The sequence below is a fragment of the Mytilus galloprovincialis genome, chromosome 7 (genome assembly GCF_965363235.1).
Source record: "Mytilus galloprovincialis chromosome 7, xbMytGall1.hap1.1, whole genome shotgun sequence".
NCBI lineage: Eukaryota > Metazoa > Mollusca > Bivalvia > Mytilida > Mytilidae > Mytilus > Mytilus galloprovincialis.
This window is the reverse complement of record NC_134844.1, coordinates 51,734,396-51,756,496: the sequence shown is the minus strand read 5'-3', so window position 1 is coordinate 51,756,496 and position 22,101 is coordinate 51,734,396. Positions and strand designations below refer to the sequence as shown.

The window sequence follows — 22,101 nt, the reverse complement described above, 5'->3', positions numbered from 1 at the left end:
GCGTAGGCTAAAAAATAAACCATACTCCGCTACATGAAATTGTGATATTTTGCACTTAATCATGTTAGTGTTACAAAACCTTTGATTTTTTAGGAGTTTTAATCATCAATGCTCTTCAACTTCGTACTTTATTTGGCCTTTTTAACCTTTTTAGATTTGAGTCACTAATGAGTCTTACGTAGACGAAACGCGCGTCTGGCGTAAATACAAAATTTAATCTTGGTATCTGTGAAGAGATTTTTTAGTAGCCAATTCTTTTTATAAAACAAATAAAATGTCGGCTCAGAGCTTACCTTTGTACAGATTATGTAAACACTCGTTTATCAATAAACGATACACAAAAGACATAGTTTACATAACCAAAATATAACAGATAAACCTTTCGATTACTGTTTATTTTTACTTTTTTTTATTATAAAAAACATGATACTGTGAATCTTACAATGGTATTATATACTTCATACATGCCTTCTATTGTCACTGTAAGATATGTGTGTTTAATTACCTTTTTTGTAGACAACAAAATTGTTCTGACTAGTGCTGTCGTTCACATGGTATGAACAGTAGGCATACTTGTCACCACGGCATGTCTCTTTCTGATTACAAGCTGCTTCAACTGTTGTATTACCTATTTCAGAAACACTCAAACAGGAACAATTGTTTTGCTTGTAAAAAAAACAATAAGATAAATTATAAAATTATTAATGTGTATATAAAGTGTGTAAATAGAAATAATTGATTAAATAATAGTAAGCTAAACTTTAGTTTAGTATGACGTCCATTATCACTGTACTAGTATACATATTTTTAGGGGATAGCTGAAGGACACCTACGGGTGCGGGAATTCTCGCTACATTGAAGACCCATTGGTTACCGTCGGTTGTTGTCTGCTCTATGGTCGGGTTGTTGTCGCTTTGACACATTCCCCATTCCCTTTCTCAATTTTATTTAATTCTAAAAAATTTTAATTTTTGATGTAAAACGTTTGAATTCTGGTTGCCTAAAAATGTTCTGTCTATCTGATCATAGACATTATTTCATCAACTTCATCAATTTTTTTTAATAACTTACTATTTAAAATTGGAATTTAGTATTAAGTTAAAAGGAATAACTGTAGGTTGTGATTTCATTTTTTTCCTCTCGAAAAAACGTTAAAAATTTAATGATAAATACTTTTTAATAACGAGGGTGTTACAGTCCAAACACAATTGTTGAAATCATTTCTTCAAACACAAAAACAAAATATACAGTAACTCCTTTAAGAATAACGAAATAAAGGTAAACTTCATATGACTAAGTTAAAAATTATTCTTACGTAAAAAGTTAAATAAGATAAATATATTGACACACTTGTACCGACTATAAGATATGTGGCAGAACTGAAGTACCAGGTTCAACCCATCATTTTTTCTTCCTAAAATGTCATGTACTAAGTCAGGAATAAGGCCATTGCTACATTAAAATTATGTGTGTGTTACATTTTAATGTTATATTTGATGCGTTTCCCTCAGTTTAGTTTGTAACCCGGATTTTGCTTTTTTCTCTCAATCGATTTCTGAATTTCGAACAGAGGTATACTACTGTTGCCTTTATATTCATATATGTACAATACAATGAAAATGTGTGTTTGTTTCTAACCCGATTAACCCGATGAATCAATCAATGTATTGATTCCATCATAAATTGGGTAATGTGTCTTGTGTACTACGTACTTATTGAAGCACTGGGCATAACACAGTTGCTAAATTGTTGTTTATGTTTTTGTTCGATAGGGTTTGCAATTTATAACATATTTCGTAAACAAAAGGTTCAGTTTAAAAGAAAATAAATTTATAAAAAAATACTCCGGTATCAATTAGAACATTCAAAACTTATTAACCAATTTCCGGAAATATGTCATTTATGAGTTCAGTTTCTTAATCTTGTTAATAGGGTGTCTAATCCAAATGTAGAGAATAGAACAAAATGAAAAAAGAAAAAAAGGTATTACATGTACGAACACATTTTGTACTCCCTAATATAAATTCATGTAACCAAAATATATCCTAGCAAACTGACGAAGTACAATACTTGACTAACAATGCTATTTTTGCTCAACTTAATTATGTAACAAGGTCAAACGCCATGATGCAATTTGTCATCTCTAACATCTGTGCTGTGAGAAATACATATTGTAACAAATAGTCATAAAGTAATGTTATACAATTATTTTACAATATTTTTTATATAATGTTCATGACAATGATGGTATGGACAGGTAATTTTTATACTTATTTGGCCTACAAACGATCAGTCATAACATATCGTCCAGCCAAAACCATTTTCAAACAGTATCAATAGATACACATGACAATTAAATCTGCTTATTATCCTGGAATTATTGAAGTGGTTATACAAAACAAATAACTGACTTGGAATTTTTTCAAACCAAACATATATAATACCATAGATAATGAGCTTACCTGTAATCCGATGTAGTTATAGTCTCCACAAAAGTGCAAGCACTGCTGCAACTGTTCACCATATGTAACACGCGTATGTTTATCAATGAACTTTGACTTAACATACAAGCAATCTAGAATATAATAAGCATACGTTTATTAAGATGAAACCTACAATCATATTACTAGATATACAGATACGGGAAAAAGTAAAATCACAAAAATACTGAACTCAGAGGAAAATCCAATCGGAAAGTTCATAATCACATGGCAAAATCAAATGACAAAACCCATCAAAAACGAATGGACAATAACTGTTATATTCCTGACTTGGTACAGACATTTTCAAATGTAGCAAATGGTGGATTAAACCTGGTTTTATAGCGCTAACCATTGTATGCTTAACTTTATTTAAGTCGTAGTAGATATGTAAAACAAGAGAGTTGGTTTTTTCAAATCTAATGATTTATTGTAATGTTTTTTTTTTTAGATGTTGGTGTGTTGAAGGTAGAAACATTATAAGGGTGTTTTGGTGTAACAGCAATATAATGATTCCATAAAAATAAGGATGTGAAGTTAGCAGCTGGTTCGTTATTCTATATTCGATATTCAATTATCCAACAAGGTGCTAGCAGTCGGTTCAGTTGAAAATTATATAAAAAAAATATACTTGATTACATTAATAGTATGATTTTTATAGTTAAGAGGACTACTTAATTACGTAGGATATCGTTTAATGACCCCTTTAATCTGTCGTAAATTCTCGTTGTCGAATATAATCCGTTTTTGTAAGTTGCATATTTGTCTTTATGTACAATAGATTGTTATCAATAAAACGACTTCAAAGATGTAATTATATAATATATACATTTCTTCAAACAAAATGGAAAACCGATAACTCTAGAAATATAAAGAAACAGAAATAGAAATATTAATGGAATTCCAAAAAAAAAGAAATACGGATATCTACGGAGGGCTTAGAATGTCAGGACAAAGGGTACAGGGCAATTGTGAGAGCCCCCTGATTTCTCTATCGGCCTATTTTTATACATACATTTAGTTAATAGGTAGATACAAACGTGACTGAAAAGGAATTTGGGTAAACTTCCCATCGTGCAGAAAAGTGGCAATCTTAGCACTTCACAGATATCGAAGACGACATTGTTCTGAGAAATCCTTTAGATATTATATACAGTATCTATGATTTTGTCGAATTTTATTGACATTGAAAGAACAGGGGGTCGCATCGTTATTGATATAGGTAGGTTTTCACTATATGTTTTCACTATATATTTCTTTTCTGGGTGCTTTCCGTATATATGAACCTCATTTTTTTCTTAATGCTTCTAGACCTATCTTTTTTTTTTGTTTTTGTATTAAGAAATATAAGATATAAAATAACAGTTTTGATGTCGTTTTATTGATAAAACTGCATATTTAATTTACATAAAGACAAACATGCAACTTACATAAGCATTGATAAGGGTTTATATTCGAGTACAACGAGAGTTTAAGACAACTTGAAGGGTCATAAAACGATTTCCTGTGCATATTTTTACTCTTTTCAACTATACAAGTCATGCTTTTAATGTTATCAAATATTATATTTTTTAGGATTTGCAACTTCATTTGAATATCAAACCGACTGCTATCAACCGGTTGGATATTGAATAACGAAATCAATATCGAGTAACTAACTGTTATATCAAATTAAAAATCTGTTATATCAAATTAAAAATCTGTTATATCAAATTAAAAATCTGTTATATCAAATTAATAATTTGTTATATCAAAATCGAAAATCTGTTATATCAAATTAATAATTTGTTATATCAAATTTATAATGTGTTATATCAAATTGATAATTTGTTATATCAAATTAATAATTTGTTACATCAGATTAATAATTTGTTATGTCAAATTAATAATTTGTTATATCAAATTAATAATTTGTTATATCAAATTAATAATTTGTTATATAAAATTTATAATTTGTTGTAACAAATTGTAAAAAGTAGACAAGGCTTCCTTACTTTTGTTTGTCTGTTAATCTTTTATTTTTTTTAGTCATTGCTTCATTACTTCATTTCCGATTGATGAGATTAAATGTCCTCCTGGCATCTTAGCCCCTCAGTTAAACAACTATAAGAAATAACTCTAAACCTGTATCAATAATCACTTACTTTGATATTCAACCCATGGGGAGTATTCTACAGACGCATCTACCCATCCCAATTGTCCTTCACTGTGTGGGACTTGTATTTTATCAAGTAACCCTATCATTTTACAGCGATTTTTTGCCTCTTTCCATGTATAATTACGATTGGAATGATATCCAGTTGAGATTTTTGCTGAAAAAAAAACAATAGTACAACATGTGTATTGAATTAAAGAAGAAGGCCAATCACCCCTGTTATTTTCTCACTTACAGACACGAATTCTTGAAATTGTCAATTGAATATATGTGTCATAAAAGATCACATATATATCTCAATTGTTGTACAAATTGTACCAAAATCCCATCACTAACTAATTGGTTATAAACATCGCCTGATGTGTATCTGCCTAATCAAGACGACGAGTGTCACGTGTAAAACAAACGTTTTTTAACCGAAAAGGCTAACTTCAGATGTTAATAACTTAATTATCATAATATTAAAAGAACCTTTAGAGTACACATAAGTATACATGTATGGTTGTTATACTGTGAACTTACGTTATCTTTTTTTTAAATGAGCTAGGTAAGAAACAAATTAAGGAAAAACTTGCTTTTCAATAATCTACATGTTCTTGTTACATGTAGTAAGAACAGGATTGACAATCAATACAAGTAAAGTTTTCTACATGAGCAAGAATGTTAAAATCCACCATTTTCTAAGCATTTAAAGTTTTTTTGAACATTGTAAGTGGTTGGCATTATAAGTCCTATACTGAATCTTCTGAATGCAATAGAATGCAATAGAAATATACACAATATTTCGATAGACAAATTAGCTTCGTCAAACGTGCATCTATCCAGGTGAAATCTGATGTAGAAGTTAAGAAACGTTTGTAGTTCAATGTACATGTCGCACATGAATTTGACAGTTTTTGTTGGTTTTGTACCACGAACGATGGTTATTGAGTATAATATTGAATTTATTCTTTGTTTCTCCCACATGCTGTGTTAGATAAGAATAATTTAGTACACAGTGTCGTCTTTTCATCCTGTAATATTGGGTAATGGACGTTGCAAACTTCAACCACCAATTTTGTAAATAATCTTGACTTCATCCAAATTGTGTGTCATTTACAAGGCAGCTACATTCTTGTACAACATGTGCATTGAGCTGCAAAAGTTTATTATCATCTGCATCCGATTATACCTGTACAGATGCCCGCTTGATGAAGCTAGTTTGTCTAGCGAAATAATGCTTTTATTTTTATTGCATTGTTAATATTTTAATCATTCTTATACCAACATACTTAATAATGTGTTAAAATTACACTGTTAGGCAATTCATAAATCATATACATAAGTTTGATTCAAAGTTGCTAGTTGACTTCGTTTCTTTTGGAAATTTAAATGTTGTAATAACCCGTTTGTATTCGTACATGCCACCTATTGACAGATTGATATGTGACTAATGGCCCGGTAAGTGGTATTTTGCGGATGTAATAAATCAGATATAAATGATAACCATTATCGTTCAAAAAGTACAGAGTACGAACAAAAGAACTGTACACCCCGTTTAAAACAAAATTTGCGTAAAAAATAATGATTATAAGTGTATAGTTTGCGAAAAAACGCAAAAGGATCACGAAACTACGCAGTATTTGCGAAACAATAGCAAACACAACGCTCCGAAATAACAATGATTTCGAAACTACGCAATGTTCATGACATAAATATAACTGTGCACAATGACGAAACTGTTTGCCATAGAATTTTAAAGTCTGTAAAATAGCGTAAACTTAAAAATAAGAACATATGGCTCTAAACAGACATTTGAGGCTTTTTCTTTTGTTCTTCCTTATGCATACTGTGCAGTTTACCTATGAAAGAACATGTCTAATTTTGATAAACTTTATCGTGTTTTTATATGTTTACGCTGTCTTATATTATTGATAGCTGCCGTATCAACTGATGATATATTCCACTGATTCATTCTCTTAAGACCGAGTAGGTTTGTTTTATTCATGTAATCATAGCTTTAAGAAGCTCGTAGATTTTAACGAATCTTCTAATTGCCTTTGAGCAGTTTCGCCAAAAAAGAACTCTCGTCAAATTATCAATATCTAAGGCATATTGTATTGATGTTGTTTGTTGGGGAAATTATTGTTATATTTGTCCGACTTAGATATCAAATTTAAGCAGTTTGTATATTACCATATATTAAACTAAGTTTTAAGCACTTCTTTCGTACGAAAGAGTGTGAATAAGTTCTGTCTTATACTTATGACAGGACAATAATGTTGCAAAATTATCTTGGGCTGCAACTCGTTTTTAAATGTAGTGCACTCATTTAATAGTACATGCATGTTAAGACAATTTGCTCAATGTTTTATGCAATGAAAAGAAAAACGTTTGATTTTAGGTCAATGACCTACCATACCCAAAGATCTAAAATGATCAGCGCCTATGTAAAAGATTGATTAAAACATCGTAAGGGGTTTCGAAGAACCCTGTGTCTCGCCTGCGATTTCTGCTGTCAGTGTAAAATTTGAAAGTGTTATGTTGCTCTCATTGGTCTATATACATATTCAACAAATGACACTCTCCAACATTGTAGACGAGAATAGAATTAATGATAAAAATCTTTGTTTTTTTTTTTTATCTTATATTGCTAATCATTGAATAGATATAAGAAGATTTGGTATGAGTTCCAATGAAACAACTCTCCATCCACGTCATAATTTGTAAAAGTAAACCATTATAGGTCAACGTACGGTCTTCAACACGGAGCCATGGCTCATACCGAACAGCAAGCTATAAAGGGCCCCAAAAATGACTAGTGTTAAATCATTCAAACAGGAAAACCAACGGTCTAATCTATATAAAAAACGAAACGAGAAACGAGAAACACTTATGAACCACATCAACCAACGACAACTACTGAACATCAGATTCCTTACTTAGGACAGGTGCAAACAAATGCAGCGGCTTTAAACGTTTTAACAGGTACCAACCATCACCTTTATCTGAAACAATAATGTAACATCACAACATATAAAAATACACTATAAAATATCAATTGATATGGCTTAACTCAATCAAAAGACACATTAACACAAGTGAACATACTTTGAAGTCTGTTTAGTTTCTCTCTATTTTATTTAGCTTTTGCTCCAAACACAATAGAGGGTAAACAAAATTCTTAATTTAGGGGCAATAACTTCTATAAAGAGTAAAAGTCTACTAATTATATCGGCAAAACTTGACTTGTTATTCGGGTTGTCTTGCTTATCAATTTTTGATAATTTAAGTCTCTGTCTATCCATTATAATTTTTATCTTACAAGGCAAAACACATAAAAATGGTAAAAATCGCCATTAAAGGACAAAAACCCCAATAGAGAGTCTTCGGATAATTTTCGCCATTTGTTATAATTGTAGATCTGGTATTGCTGATCATTTTTGTGCATTTAAGTTTCTTTCTATCTATTATAAGTTTTAAGAAATAAGTGAAAAACGCAGAAAAAGATGTACAAATCCTCATCAAAGGGCAATAACTCTAATAAGGAGACAACTGACTATTTCAACCACAGGACTGATTTGTAGAACCTGTCCTTCTGATCATTTTTGCAATTTAAAGTATCTCTCTATCTATTATAGTTTTGAAGATAATAGGCAAAAATGAATAAAAGTGGTAAACTTTATCATTTAATGGTAATAACTCCAACAGGAAATCGTCTGACAGTTTTGACATTTATGGACAATTAGTAGATCTCAACATTTTGGACAATTATTTTTTTTCCAAATTTTCTCTATTTGTAACGGTTATAAGAATAATAGACAACACTAGTATTTTACCCCATTTGTTCTATTTTTAGCCACGTCGGCCATCTTTGTTGGCAGGTGGGGTCATCGGACACATTTTTAAACGTAATACCATAATGATGATAGTGGCCGAGTTTGATTCTATATGGCCAAGTTGTTTCAGAAGAGAAGATTTTTGTAAAATTGTGAAAAATTTAGTATAAAGGACAATATCTCCTTAACACCCAGTCTCCCATACAACCATGCAAAACAGTCCACAAGGGGGGAGGGGGGTGCTTACACAACATTATGAAAGATGTTCATATCAAAAATATTTCATCTGGTTCCCATGTCTTTCGGCTTGGAGCAACAACCCCAAAACACAATCCCAGCCTCTCCTTTGTATAACGGAATCTTGTAGTACATTCCAGAGAAATCCATACACTTTAAGACAAGTTATTGTCAAGAAACCAGAAAAATGCTTCTTTTTGGCCCTTTTTGGCCCCTAATTCCTCCATGTTTAGGTTATTAACCCCAAACTCAATCCTAGCCTTCCCTATGTTATACGGAACCTTGTGGTTCAATGTCAGAGAGATTCATACACTAACACAAGATATTGTCTGGCAACTAGAAAAATGCTTGTTTTTTTTGTCCCTTTTTTGTCCTTTTTTCCTAAACTGTTGTCCCCATAACCCCTAAAATGTATCCCAACCTTCTACCTGTGATATTAAACATTGTGGTACAATTTCAGAGCAATAGAAATACTAACACACAGTCAAGTAATTATCCTGAAACTAGAATAATGCTTGTTTTTGGCCCCTTTGTGGCCCCTTATTCCTGAACGGTTGGGACCATCATCCCTAAAATCGACCCAACCTTCCTTTTGTGGTATTGAATTTTTTTTACAAAAATTATAGAGATCCATTAGCTTAAACCAAAGTGTTTTTGGACGACGACATAGACGCAGACGACGATATCATACCTTTATACAATCCCAAAAATTGTTTGCAGTCGTATAAAAAGCATACAATATAAAAGTAAGAAGATGTGGTATTATAATAAGTTCTTTTTAGCTCACCTGGCCAGAAGGGCCAAGTGGGCTTCTCTCATCACTTGGCGTCCGTCGTCTGTCGTCCGTCGTCGTCTGTTAACTTTTACAAAAAACTTCTCCTCTGAAACTACTAAGCCAAATTTAACCAAACTTGGCTACAATCATCATTGGGGTATCTAGTTTAAAAAATGTGTCCGGTGACCCGGTCATCTAACCAAGATGGCCGCCATGGCTTAAAATATGACATAGGGGTAAAATGTAGATTTTGGTTTATAACTCTGAAACCAAAGCATTCAGAGCAAATCTGACACGGGGTTTAAATTGTTTGTCAAGTCAAGATCTATCTGCCCTGAAATTTTCAGATGAATCGGACAACCCGTTGTTGGGTTGCTGCCCCTGAATTGGTAATTTTAAGGAAATTTTGTAGTTTTTGGTTATTATCTTGAATATTATTATAGATAGAGATAAAATGTAAACAGCAATAATGTCCAGCAAAGTAAGATCTACAAATAAGTTAACATGACCAAAATGGTCAGTTGACCCCTTAAGGAGTTATTGCCCTTTATAGTCAATTTTACTAATTTTTTTAAAATTTTTATAATCTTTTACGAAAATCTTCTCCTCTGAAACTACTGGGCAAAATTTAACCAAACTTTGCCAAAATCATCATTTGGGTAACTAGTTAAAAAAAAAGTGTCCGGTGACCCAGCCTGCCAACCAAGATGGCTGCCATGGCTAAAATTGAACTTAGGGGTAAAATGTAACAATTTTCAAAAATTTTGGTAAATTTTTACAAAATGTTTTTCTCTGTAACTACTGGGCAAAGTGCATTATAGATAGATATATTGTTAACAGCAAGAGTGTTCAGTAAAGTAATTATATGGCGTCACAGGGGTGGGCCAATATCTACGAACACATCACCATCACCAAAACACAATTTTGTCATTAATCCATCTGTGAAATTTGTTAAATATGCAAATAAACTAAGGTGAGCGACACAGGCTCTTTGAGCCTCTAGTTTTTTTTCAAGAAATTTTACAATTTTCTTTGGCCTTTCAAAACACAGCCTTTATTTAAATTAAATCTTCATTGTTTTCTTAGTTTATATTTTTGAAATCTAACAAACTGACTATGTAGACTTTCTATAAATTAAAAATATAATTGCAATATGAATAAAACAAAAGATTTTCAATGTTCCCCAAATTTCTAAATGTTTAAACTGGGCTCATCTTCAGCCTTGATCATTTATCTTTAGAAAGCAATGACATAAATTTTATCAAAATTAGATAACGATTAATTATACTAGATACTTTACAATACGAACCGAATCCGGACAGACGAACGAACAGCATTTATATATCTCCAGCTGCAATGTGATGCTGAGGGGGACAACAAGAATAGATATTGGGTATATGTCAAGGATGCAACATTTCATCTCAGAAGTTAACCAGCCAAAAAATGTACACTCATAGGTCGCTACACGATCTGCAACAAACTGGGAAACCCGACACCATGTTGTTAGATCTATATGGCCTTAGCTGTTACATAACCAAAGTTGCATTTAAAATATTCTGTTACAGTATAATTTAAATTTGCTTTGATTAATCTCACATTTTTGACGGTTACCATGAATATGCAATATAATATTATTACAAACATAAAGTTCTGAATTTGAAGTATTTCAAGTTTCTGCATTAAGCTTAAATTTTACGATTTTTTTAAAAAATTTAACTACAACTCGTTAGAACTGTTTTAGTGAATCAAAACTAATGTCTCCCCTGTAGAAGTCACTCATGTCAAAAAAAGACTGCAGTTGCAAAAATAATATATGGTGCGTGAGTGGAAATATGCACTGTTTCCAATAAATTTAACAATTTATGAATCGAGGGGTTAGAACATGAGGAACATAATATATGATACACTTAATTGGTCTAGTCATGATATATCATTAAGGTACATGTATATAGTTTATAGGTGGGTTTCTGAAGTTTTGTATAAGGGGCGCAAACTCCAGCAAAAACATCATTGGTGTACTCTAAGGTCTGATTGAAAATATATATATGATTTTAGGTAGGAATATGAACATATTTCAAGCTATTTAACCATCAATTGTATGTAGGGGGCATTGCATGACCCTCATGGTGAACTAGAAAGGCAATTAAGATTAAATACGGGTTACTGATGGGGTTCTGAACTTTTTGAAAAGATAAATATAAATAGCAACATCATTATATGAAGGAGCAGGACATGACCCCAGGGAAAAACCCTTAGTTGTACTGCAAAGGTCTTGCCCGTTCTGTGGCCTATAAAATAAAATTGCTTACTACCACACCATTTTAACTGTGATGGGTAGTTGTCTCATAAGCAGTCAGTACACTTCTCTTTCATATTGACATGGCAAGACAGAATGTTTTGTTTTAGACTGACATAAAGAATTACCTACTTGACCTTGACCTTTTATTTCACCTTGAAGGTCTAATATCAGGGTCATTATCCATGGTACAAAACACATCATATTCAGGTGCTGACATTGTGTGTCAAGTATTAGAAAAATCTTCAAGCAAGAGAAAAATGTGTGTTCTAGTAAAAAAAAACCGGGAAAAAATCAAATATTTTGACCTTGAGGTCAAAGGTCAAGGTCAATTGGCAGTTTTCATTTTATGATATATACTGTCTTATTGTAGTACACCTGTATGCCAAATATCATGAGATAGTGTCATAAAATAAATATGTTTTCATGATTAAATACACCGATTATAGTGAAAAATATATGAAAATAACCCATTTTTATTCCGTTGCCATGGTAACGGTGTAAGAGACCCCAGCTCAAAAATCATAAAACTTGTACTACACATGTAAACCTTTATAGAAATATTTAAAACATTTAAAAAATCAAAGTACTTTCAGAGATTTCATGTGCTTTTGTTGATCTTTTTACCAAGTATCCAAAATATGCCCAAAATGCCCTTTTTGGACCGGTCAGTCTCAAAATTTAGCTATGCTCAAGCTTTAACATATTGTCAAGTTTCGAAGGACAAATGATGCTTGTTATAAAAATTAATTCAAATACCAGTTAAACATAACCTTATCTAGCATATTCTAAACTAACAAAATTGTGATATTTTTGTAGATTTTTTTCGAAATTTAGGCATTTCCAGTAGATGGCGCTGTAAAATCTAAAAATAGCTTAAAATAAAATGTCTTATATGTGTATTTTACTTTGTTAAACATTATTACTGTTTATAGTTTATCTCTCTTTATGATAATATTCAAGATAATAACTAACACACTGAAAAAAATCCTTAAAATTTCCAATGCAGGGGCAGCAACCCAACAACCGGTTGTCTGATTCGTCTAAAAATTTCAGGGCAGATATATTTTAACCTGATGAACATTTTAATGACTTGTCAGATTTGCTCTAAATGCCTTAGTTTTACGATAAAGCCAAAAACTGCATTGTACCCCTATGTTCTATTTTAGACGTGTCGGCCATGTTTGTCAGAAGGCGGGGTCGTCGGACACAATTTTTAGACAAGATTCTCCTATAAAGGTTGTGGCTAAGTTTGGTTAAATTTGGCCCATTATTTACAGAGAATAAGATTTTTGTAAAGGTTAATGACGACGACATAGACGGACGACGGACGACGGACGCCAAGTGATGACAAAAGCTGCCTTAGCGCCTTGGGTCAGGTGAGCTAAAAAGTGAGTCTATTTACAGAATTTAAAACAAAACCAAACTTTTCATCAGGTGCTATTTCTTGGTCTTGAAGATTAGCTTCTGTCCAAGTCTCATAACAATCTATGAAGGTTTACAGATTTATCATGTCAAATAAATGATCCCAGACTGTAATTAATTGATGTGTAACACACTTAAGCCTTAGACTGAATCTACTTGTTAACTGTAAATAAATACTCAGTCTTTTTATCAGTAAAATACGAAAAAATGAAAATAAACATTTTCAAAATTTCATTTTGGATATTGTCGTTTTTGCCATTAACAAGCTGCTGTCAAATATAAAATACATTCCATGAAAGTTTGACACATTTATTGATGATTGAAAAACTTTAACCTCAGACTAAATTTGAATGTTAACTCTAATTTTATTGTAAAAAACTAAATCCATTTATCAATAAAATACGAAAAAATGAAAAAAAAAAAATGAAAATTTTGCTCTGGATACTGTATTTTTGTCCTAAACGAGCTTATGTCTAAATTTCATTAAACTCAACGTAGGTTTGAAAAGTTATTGATTTCTAAAAAAAACAACATTATTCATATTCACAGACTAAAACCTAAATGTAGACGTCAGCAACGTCAGCACCGATGCCGACAATGGAATATAGGATCGCTTTGTCTTGCTTTCGCGAAATAAATTTCGCTGTCTCGACAAACATGGTGGTTGTTTCTTAGCTTTCAGTGCTTTAAATTTAGAAAAAAAACAATTGTATTCAAAATACAAATAAATATCCGAAATAACTGCAACTTCTCAACAATTTATTGTGAAAAACTTCTTCACTGTATCTAATCTAATTTCAATCCACCTCAATGAAAATATGTAAGCTAATTTCAATTCACCTCAATGAACATATTTAGTTGTTTTCGTCCATATAAATGTATATGACAGGTACAGGTGAAGTTAAGGAGGTTAGTTGAGAAATGATGTCAAATTGATGCGGACATATTTATTGTTCTATGTTTCATTTCCTTATTGAACATTGTACGTGGATACAAAAAGGGATATTCGAGATCGATATTAGTTTGACACAGGGTAAAGACGAATTATACGATTATTAAACACATGTTTACTACAAAATATCAGTAGTTTCAGTAATGACTTCGGATACAAAATAACGATGTATATGTATTTCACTTCGATAGCAAATATACAATTTGCCACAGATATCTTAATAAATAAAAAAATTATATGTTTGATACTCTTCAACAGTTATAGTCTTCATTACAATGAAAAAATTATATTGTACTGTTTATCTTTTTATTTAAATGAGCCCGTACTTCAATACAAGGATCTTTCACAAAATGCCGGTTTTAAACTTGAAATTTTAAATGAAAATTGTCCGAAAAAAATAATAAAAAAATATAAGCAGCTTATCAACCAAATGTACAGGTATGCTTACTTACCTTCAGCATGGACAACTAATACATTTAGCAGAAATGTGCAAATAAAAGACATGTGATAAACAGTGCTCGACATTTTCTGTCTATATCCAAAGTGTCCTTTTCATTATGTGTACATAATTTTATTTACGTTGAAACAAGGAAAAATTTTTAACAAATGATAATTAAAATACGTATTTCCTTTGTTTTTACTATTAATCCTCCAACATTATTCACATCAAACCGTTGATACAATTATAAATCGGAAATGTGTGTGTTTAATTCGCAAAGTATACACAATAGTTAATAATAAAGACAATTTGTCAATTCAGTAAGTTTCAGAGTTAAAGTTTCAACATGTAAACCAGTCTATGATTGAAGTTTCAAAAAGGACAAAGATATAAAAGACAGATTCACAAAATATATTGATATTTCCATAACGAAATACAAGTCTCATAATTATGATAAGAAGTACTATACCAATCAGTGACGCTTGAATGAAAAGTGAAGTACTAGCATTATATTTTTGGCTGTAATAAAGGCAACAGTAGTATACCGCTGTTCAAAACTCGTAAATCTATGGACAAAAAACAAAATCGGGGTAACAAACTAAAACTTAGGGAAACGCATTAAATATAGGAGGAGAACAACGACACAACATTAAAATGTAACACACACAGAAACGGACTAAGCATTAGTAAGGTATTCTCTAGAAAAAAGTGAAATAACATAAATACCGAACGCCATGAAAAATTCCAATCGGAAAGTTCCATATCAAATAGCCAAAAAATCTCACAAACATCGAACAAATGAAGAAAAAAAAAAACTGAAATATTCCTGACTTGGTACATTTCCTAGTTTTATAGCTACATTAGAGACCTAATGGAAAACATTTTTTTTAATTATAGACCACACATTATATAATTAATAGTCAGAGTTTGTCTATTACATATATTAACATACAAGGAAAACAATTATTATCAATTTAAAAAAATGAAATGTTTAAGATTTTTTTCTGCAAATATATAAAAACAAATGTTTAATTTGGTCCTCAATGCTCTTCAACTTCGTACTTTATTTGGCCTTTTTAACTTTTTTGGACTCGAGCGTCACTGATGAGTCTTTTGAAGAGGAAACGCGCGTCTGCAGGCCTATATACTAAATTTAGTCCTGGTATCTATGATGAGTTTATTTAATACATTATAAAACATAAGTTACCATTTACCCCTACATGCTCAATCAAAATTGTGTACATTTTCCGTAGGATATCAATATTTATGTAAAAAAAGGACCAATGGACCTTATATTGATTTTCTTAGATGCAAATGAGTTTGAAAACATAATTATAGAATTTGCAAAATGGTGTTTCTTTTTCTTTGTTTTCTTTTGTTTTGTTAAATACTTATTTCTAAAAACATTATTCATAAAACCAATATTGCATACAGTCGATATAACAATAATCATTATCTTCTGAAATTAACAATATTTTTTTAAAAACAAATGAAATAAAATACAATGATCTTTATAATTTATGAAAAGTTTCTTACATAATTATGCAAATATTTATCATTAAGAACTCGATCTACACGATGCGCATATCTTACTTCATGTAACACGTAGACCTTTACAAAGCTATATAGATGTGGTACATGTATAAGTGCCAATGAGTCAAGGCACGGTCTTCTATGCTCACACCGAATAGTAAGCTACATGTATAAAGGGCCCCACAAATTACTAGTGTAAAATCACTAAAAAAGGGCCCCACAAATTACTAGTGTAAAATCACTAAAAAACCAACGGTCTTATCTATATTAAAAATGAGAAACAAGAAACACTTGTTAACCACATAAACCGACGACAACCACATCAGATGAACATCAGATTCCTGACTTAGGACATATGCAAACAATTTGCAGTGGGATTTAACGTTTTAACCCTCTCCCTTTTCTGAAACAGCAGTATAACATATCAATGTTAATGATTAAAACTCAATTAAAAAACAAAGTGACACAAATGAAAACACAAAGAACGAATAAATTAGATATGTCATACAAGGTAAATACAGAATTAATAATAAATAAGGGATGAATTATTAAACATGTTAAAGTAAAAGTACTAAACTGCTGTGAAATGTAGATTATAACCAATTTAACGGGAGAAACATTGGTTCAAACAGGGAAATAGTTTCACAAGTGACAAGTGGAAATCACTTGATGTAACCATTGATAACTTCATATATCAAGAGGTTGAAGTAGAATACTATCAACATTGTACACTATAGCTCTTAATTTGTAAAATTGTGTAAACTGCTATCATTTTAACAGTTAAGGTAGATAGGAGTTTAAATCAAAATCCATAGTTTTTTGTTTTTAATTTGTCAATATGTAGTTTATATCATGCTGTTTTCAAAAATTTAATAAAACGTATGGGTCATTGTGTTGTTTGCATTATCTTTGATATCCCCTACGTCCGTGAGATTTTGTGTGTTCCTTTGATACATATGATGTGGCTCTGTAATTAAAGCATCTCGCTATTGTGTTATTGTTCTACTATGATTTTTGTATTCTGGTCTTTAATTTTTGCTAATGCTTTGCCTATATGCTATTTTGTGTAATTTTTATACATACTGACGTGGAATACACCATGCATGTACCTATCGACAAGACAATAACAATTAAAAACAAGGAGTAAACAAAGACTAAAAAACCAAAGGACATTTACATCAAAAGGTATGAATAATAAATAAGAAACAACACGAACTCCACTATAAACCGTGAGTGAAATCAGTTGCTCCGGAAGGTTAAGCATGCCCTGCACCATATACAGCACCCGTCGTGTTATTTCTTTGTTCAGTGTCGAAAATGATGGAATTTTATTACGACTGAGGAAGAATATCAGATATGATTCCTGACACACTTTTGTCATAATAGCCAATCAGGTCATGATGCATTTATGGCGACCGTAATATTTCTTGAGTGATGACCTTAATTTGATTGATTCAACTTTTGAGAAAGCAGTAGTCCTCCTTCAACAAAATCAACGTACTTTGACAAGCGAAAGAAATTTAAACTTCGAATTTACATACTGCAGAGGATATGCATAAATAGCTGTAGACTATATTATTTTCAAACTTTGAACGACAAAGTTATTTTTTATCTTGACCTGTGTGACGTTTATATTCTGACGTCAAAAAACGCATTTCTATGCTAGAGCCATGTTGATATGGTCATTCGGTGCCAGTCCTTAAAAATTTCAATCGTTTATCGGGGGATTTAACATGCATAAATATAATTTTAAAAAAAGAAAGCAATGAATGAGGTTGTTAAATTTAATATATCCCTTTTTGTGCTTCTTAATCATGTTTATCAAATATTTGTTTGTTGTTATTGTTATTTAGATTCTTATGGTACTTGTTCATCCTTTCATTAATGTTGATGATATCCTCATATTCTTGTCTTTGATTTTGGCAATGCGCTTTGTCCATATGCCTTTTGTTGGTACTCCGAAAACTTGTTTGTTGCTTGTCTTTGTTTTTGCTATCTGCCTTGGCTATACACCTTTTTATGTTTATTTTTAACATATATGACGTGGCTTATATTCTGACGTCAAAAAACGCATTTCTATGCTAGAGCCATGTTGATATGGTCATTCGGTGCCAGTCCTTAAAAATTTCAATCGTTTATCGGGGGATTTAACATGCATAAATATAATTTTAAAAAAAGAAAGCAATGAATGAGGTTGTTAAATTTAATATATCCCTTTTTGTGCTTCTTAATCATGTTTATCAAATATTTGTTTGTTGTTATTGTTATTTAGATTCTTATGGTACTTGTTCATCCTTTCATTAATGTTGATGATATCCTCATATTCTTGTCTTTGATTTTGGCAATGCGCTTTGTCCATATGCCTTTTGTTGGTACTCCGAAAACTTGTTTGTTGCTTGTCTTTGTTTTTGCTATCTGCCTTGGCTATATACCTTTTTATGTTTATTTTTAACATATATGACGTGGCTTTGTACTTATACATCCCGTCATTGTGTTGTTGTATTATATAATATTTGTGTATTCTTGTCTTTAACTTTTGCTAATATGCTTGGTCTATATGCCATTTTGTGCTGTTTTGTTACATATTTGTATTTCAGTGTAGTGATTAAGATTATACTACAATGTGGACTGCTGTATCTTTGTTTCAAAAAAAGAAATACTTGGCATGAGTAAAGTTTTATCCTGTCCAGTCCTATAGAAAAAAATTCACATAACATTTCATTGCATATAATTAAAAAACTATCACTGGAAGTTAACCAATCAAATTTCTCCCCTTTATCTAATCTGTGTACAAGGTTTAGGAACCATGTAACCACAAGTTTACAAAATATTCTATAGAAACTCCAAATCAAAAAATAATAGTGATTTGAAATACCAAAGACATATGTTTATGACACAGAATTGATTTACTGGAATAAAATGTAGGACTAATTACCTACAACTGTCAAATTCAAGGGCATATTTTTTTCGACCTATTTGCGTATACAACCAGATGTGACGTACCATGATTTGGTGGTATTACACCTACAAGTTAGAGGTTTGGCTAGCTATAAAACAAGGTTCAATCAACCATTTTCTACATAAGAAAATGCCTGTACCAAGTTAGGAAAATGACAGTTGTCATCCATTTGTTTGATGTGTATGAGCTTTTGATTTTGCCATTTTATTAGCGACTTTCCGTTTTGAATTTTACTTTGAGTTCATTTTTTTTAAATTTTCACAGTTCATTCCCATCTGAGTCGAAAACAAACTGTTGGCGCAAATTATGAACATTTTTTTTGTCTTTTTTTTTCGGAGCTATGAATCAACTTTGAATTTCAAAATTCACCACTTTAAAGTATGGTCAAAATCTGGATTTAGAATATTTGTTTGTCGTCTGCTTGATCACAATATTTGTTCTTCATCAAATTGAGGATCAGCGAAATATTTTTTTTTAGGAAAAACCATGCCCCCTCCCCTTTGTGCAAATAAAAGGATTCAAGGAGGTATAATCGTTTAAAATGATTAAACGATTTACAACAATATTTATTTGATGCCGATAAAAAATTGAAATTTTCCAATCAAGGGGGATTGAATTTGGGTTTATTGTGTAAAATAGGTTCCGCCACTGATTATACTGTGACTAATAATATGCCTCAATTTTAGTTTATGGCTTGTTGTATAAACGTCAGTATTTGAAATATCGACTTTCTGAGATGCCCTAAATGCTATGACACTTTAACCTACCAATCAACTGCGAAGTGCAATGATTTTAATGTTCGTAGCTTATAAACGGTTACCCGCCAGGTAATGTCAAGTGATTCTGCAGCCAGATTTTTTTGTAGAACTTATATGGATTTACAAACATCATGGTTATATTAAAACTAATATAAAAGTCTCAATCATCAAAGGTCTCAATTACAGAACTTTTACATGTACAAAATCAATACAAACAAAAGTACAAAAGGTAACCTATATTTCATAAATAACTATGCCATTTTAATTTATTGGTAGTCATCCAGATAAAGCACAAACTGTATCCTGCACATGTTCTTTGTTATACATACGTATGAATAACACTCATCTACAAACACGTCTACTTTTAGCGGTGAACTCAAAATTTAAATAGACCTGGCCAAAAATATATAAGTAAAGATAAATTTTAAGGATCATCTGGATTTTTTCTCATTTTGTCATTCTTTAATTAGATTTAGCAATAGTTATCAAAGGTACCAGGATTATAATATATTACGCCAGACGCGCGTTTCGTCTACATAAGACTCATCAATGACGTTCATATCAAAATATTTATAAAGCCAAACAAGTACAAAGTTTATTGATAAAAAAGAGGAAACAATACCTAAAAAATAGAAAGAAGAAAAAAGATAAAAAACGATTGTATAAACAGGTGTCGTATCCCCATAGGAGAAATCAAATTGGAACTACTCTACATATTACAAAGAAGGAAACATATATAGGCTAGGGATACATGATGAGGATAAGCCTGGGTCTACATGACCGTAACCGAAACACCTTTTTTTAATATACACACAATAATTAAATTACAAACATGCAATTGTGTGAATTTCTAGAAAAATAGGGAAATAAATGCCGAAGAATGTATTCCATAACCGGAAATATTTATTATACACTGAGTTTACCAGCTCTTAATTACTCTAAATGTATGCACATAGGAAATTGATTTAAAAACGAAGGATTATGATAAGATATACTGGATTGGTCCTGGACCCGATTGATTTTAACATTGAGGACCCAAAATTCCAAAACAGTTGTGCCAAATACGGTTATTTATAATCTCTTTCTATAAAACTACTCGACTAATTTGAATCAAACTTGTCCACTCTAATGGTTTGTATTTCTAGTTTAACAGTCTGATTTTTAATGCCTTGCAGTTGTTGCTTTTCAAAGAAGAGTATGGATTCTTATAAAAACACATACAATGTAATTGTATAATGCATTTTGCTACTTTTGAGTCGATTGTTACAACAAACCAAACTATGTTTTTTCTAACAATATTTAGTTTTTAATAGTGTAAAATGATAACATGTCATACACCTTACAGTGGAGTACCTTTACTTTTACCATGTTTACATTTTTGATAACAAAAACAAAACGAGAAGACCAATCGATGATGCTCTGTCAGACTTGAAGTTTTCCTTACATCACAGAGAACTGTTTACCGACGCTTATTTGTGTAATAAAAATAACAAAATAGCGCAATTTATTTGTTGTTTTCTTTAATTACTGATGATCTATAGATACAATGTACGTATAACACCCCCTTTTCAGGTTAAAAATACATTGTATGTAAAATATAAAGCGAATTCTTAAAAAAACAAAACAAAAAAAACCCCAAATACTGTAATTTTACAAAAGTATATCGTTTAGCACGTGAGAGCTGAAAAATATTGTTTGTTAACTTAAAAATTACGATTATATTTTCAAAATAACAGCATAAGCCATTACCAAAATGTATCTTTTCTATGAAAGTGTGTAACGAACCTGAAAGATAATCTAAAATTTCTATGACTTATTAACTGAAAACTTGTTTGTGAAATTTAAGCTAATGGCAACATATCATATAAGACTAATTAACAGTTTGTCAATACAACCATTCATTCTTTTATCGAGGTGATATAGCTTTTACATCTTTCGCTTGACGGCCAAAGGGGAATAAGTATGTTTTAGATATTTTGTTGCAAATGACAGGCAAATTCCGGAATGTCATGCTTTCAAAATATAAGTAAGTTAAATCAATGTATTTGGAAAGGACCTACGGTTATGATAAGGACTTATTATACAAAATGACAAAAGTAACATCTTACGTGAATGCAAATGTATGTATAAATATCCTCTAATTACAATTTGCTTTCAATTTATCCTGTACAACATGACATGCATTTACCAATAAGTATAATAACAAAACAAACCAAAAAAATTCAAACAAAATCTGAGAGAAATTCAAAACGGAAATATGTGTAGAACATAAAA

At 31.1% G+C, this 22,101-nt stretch overlaps 1 protein-coding gene across 1 annotated transcript; it reads right to left on the bottom strand.

Moving 5' to 3' along the window:
• Nucleotides 1-497: 497 nt before the first annotated feature.
• On the bottom strand, nucleotides 498-14,704 carry LOC143084213 (uncharacterized). Its single transcript, XM_076260624.1, has 4 exons — nucleotides 14,591-14,704; nucleotides 4,625-4,792; nucleotides 2,463-2,575; nucleotides 498-665 (listed from the first exon to the last, which is right to left on the bottom strand). The coding sequence occupies exons 1-4, from the start codon at nucleotides 14,661-14,663 to the stop codon at nucleotides 498-500; spliced, it is 522 nt and encodes a 173-aa protein (XP_076116739.1). The 5' UTR covers nucleotides 14,664-14,704.
• Nucleotides 14,705-22,101: the final 7,397 nt, after the last annotated feature.

Excerpts from the sequence above, each read along its gene's own strand:
- LOC143084213 (XM_076260624.1), bottom strand. The coding sequence starts at position 14,663 with ATGTCGAGCACTGTTTATCACATGTCTTTTATTTGCACATTTCTGCTA. Across the intron at positions 2,576-4,624 it reads CCCATGGGTTGAATATCAAA|ATTGCTTGTATGTTAAGTCA; the intron begins GTAAGTGATTAT and ends ATTATATTCTAG. Across the intron at positions 666-2,462 it reads ATAACTACATCGGATTACAG|CAAAACAATTGTTCCTGTTT; the intron begins GTAAGCTCATTA and ends TTTTTTTACAAG.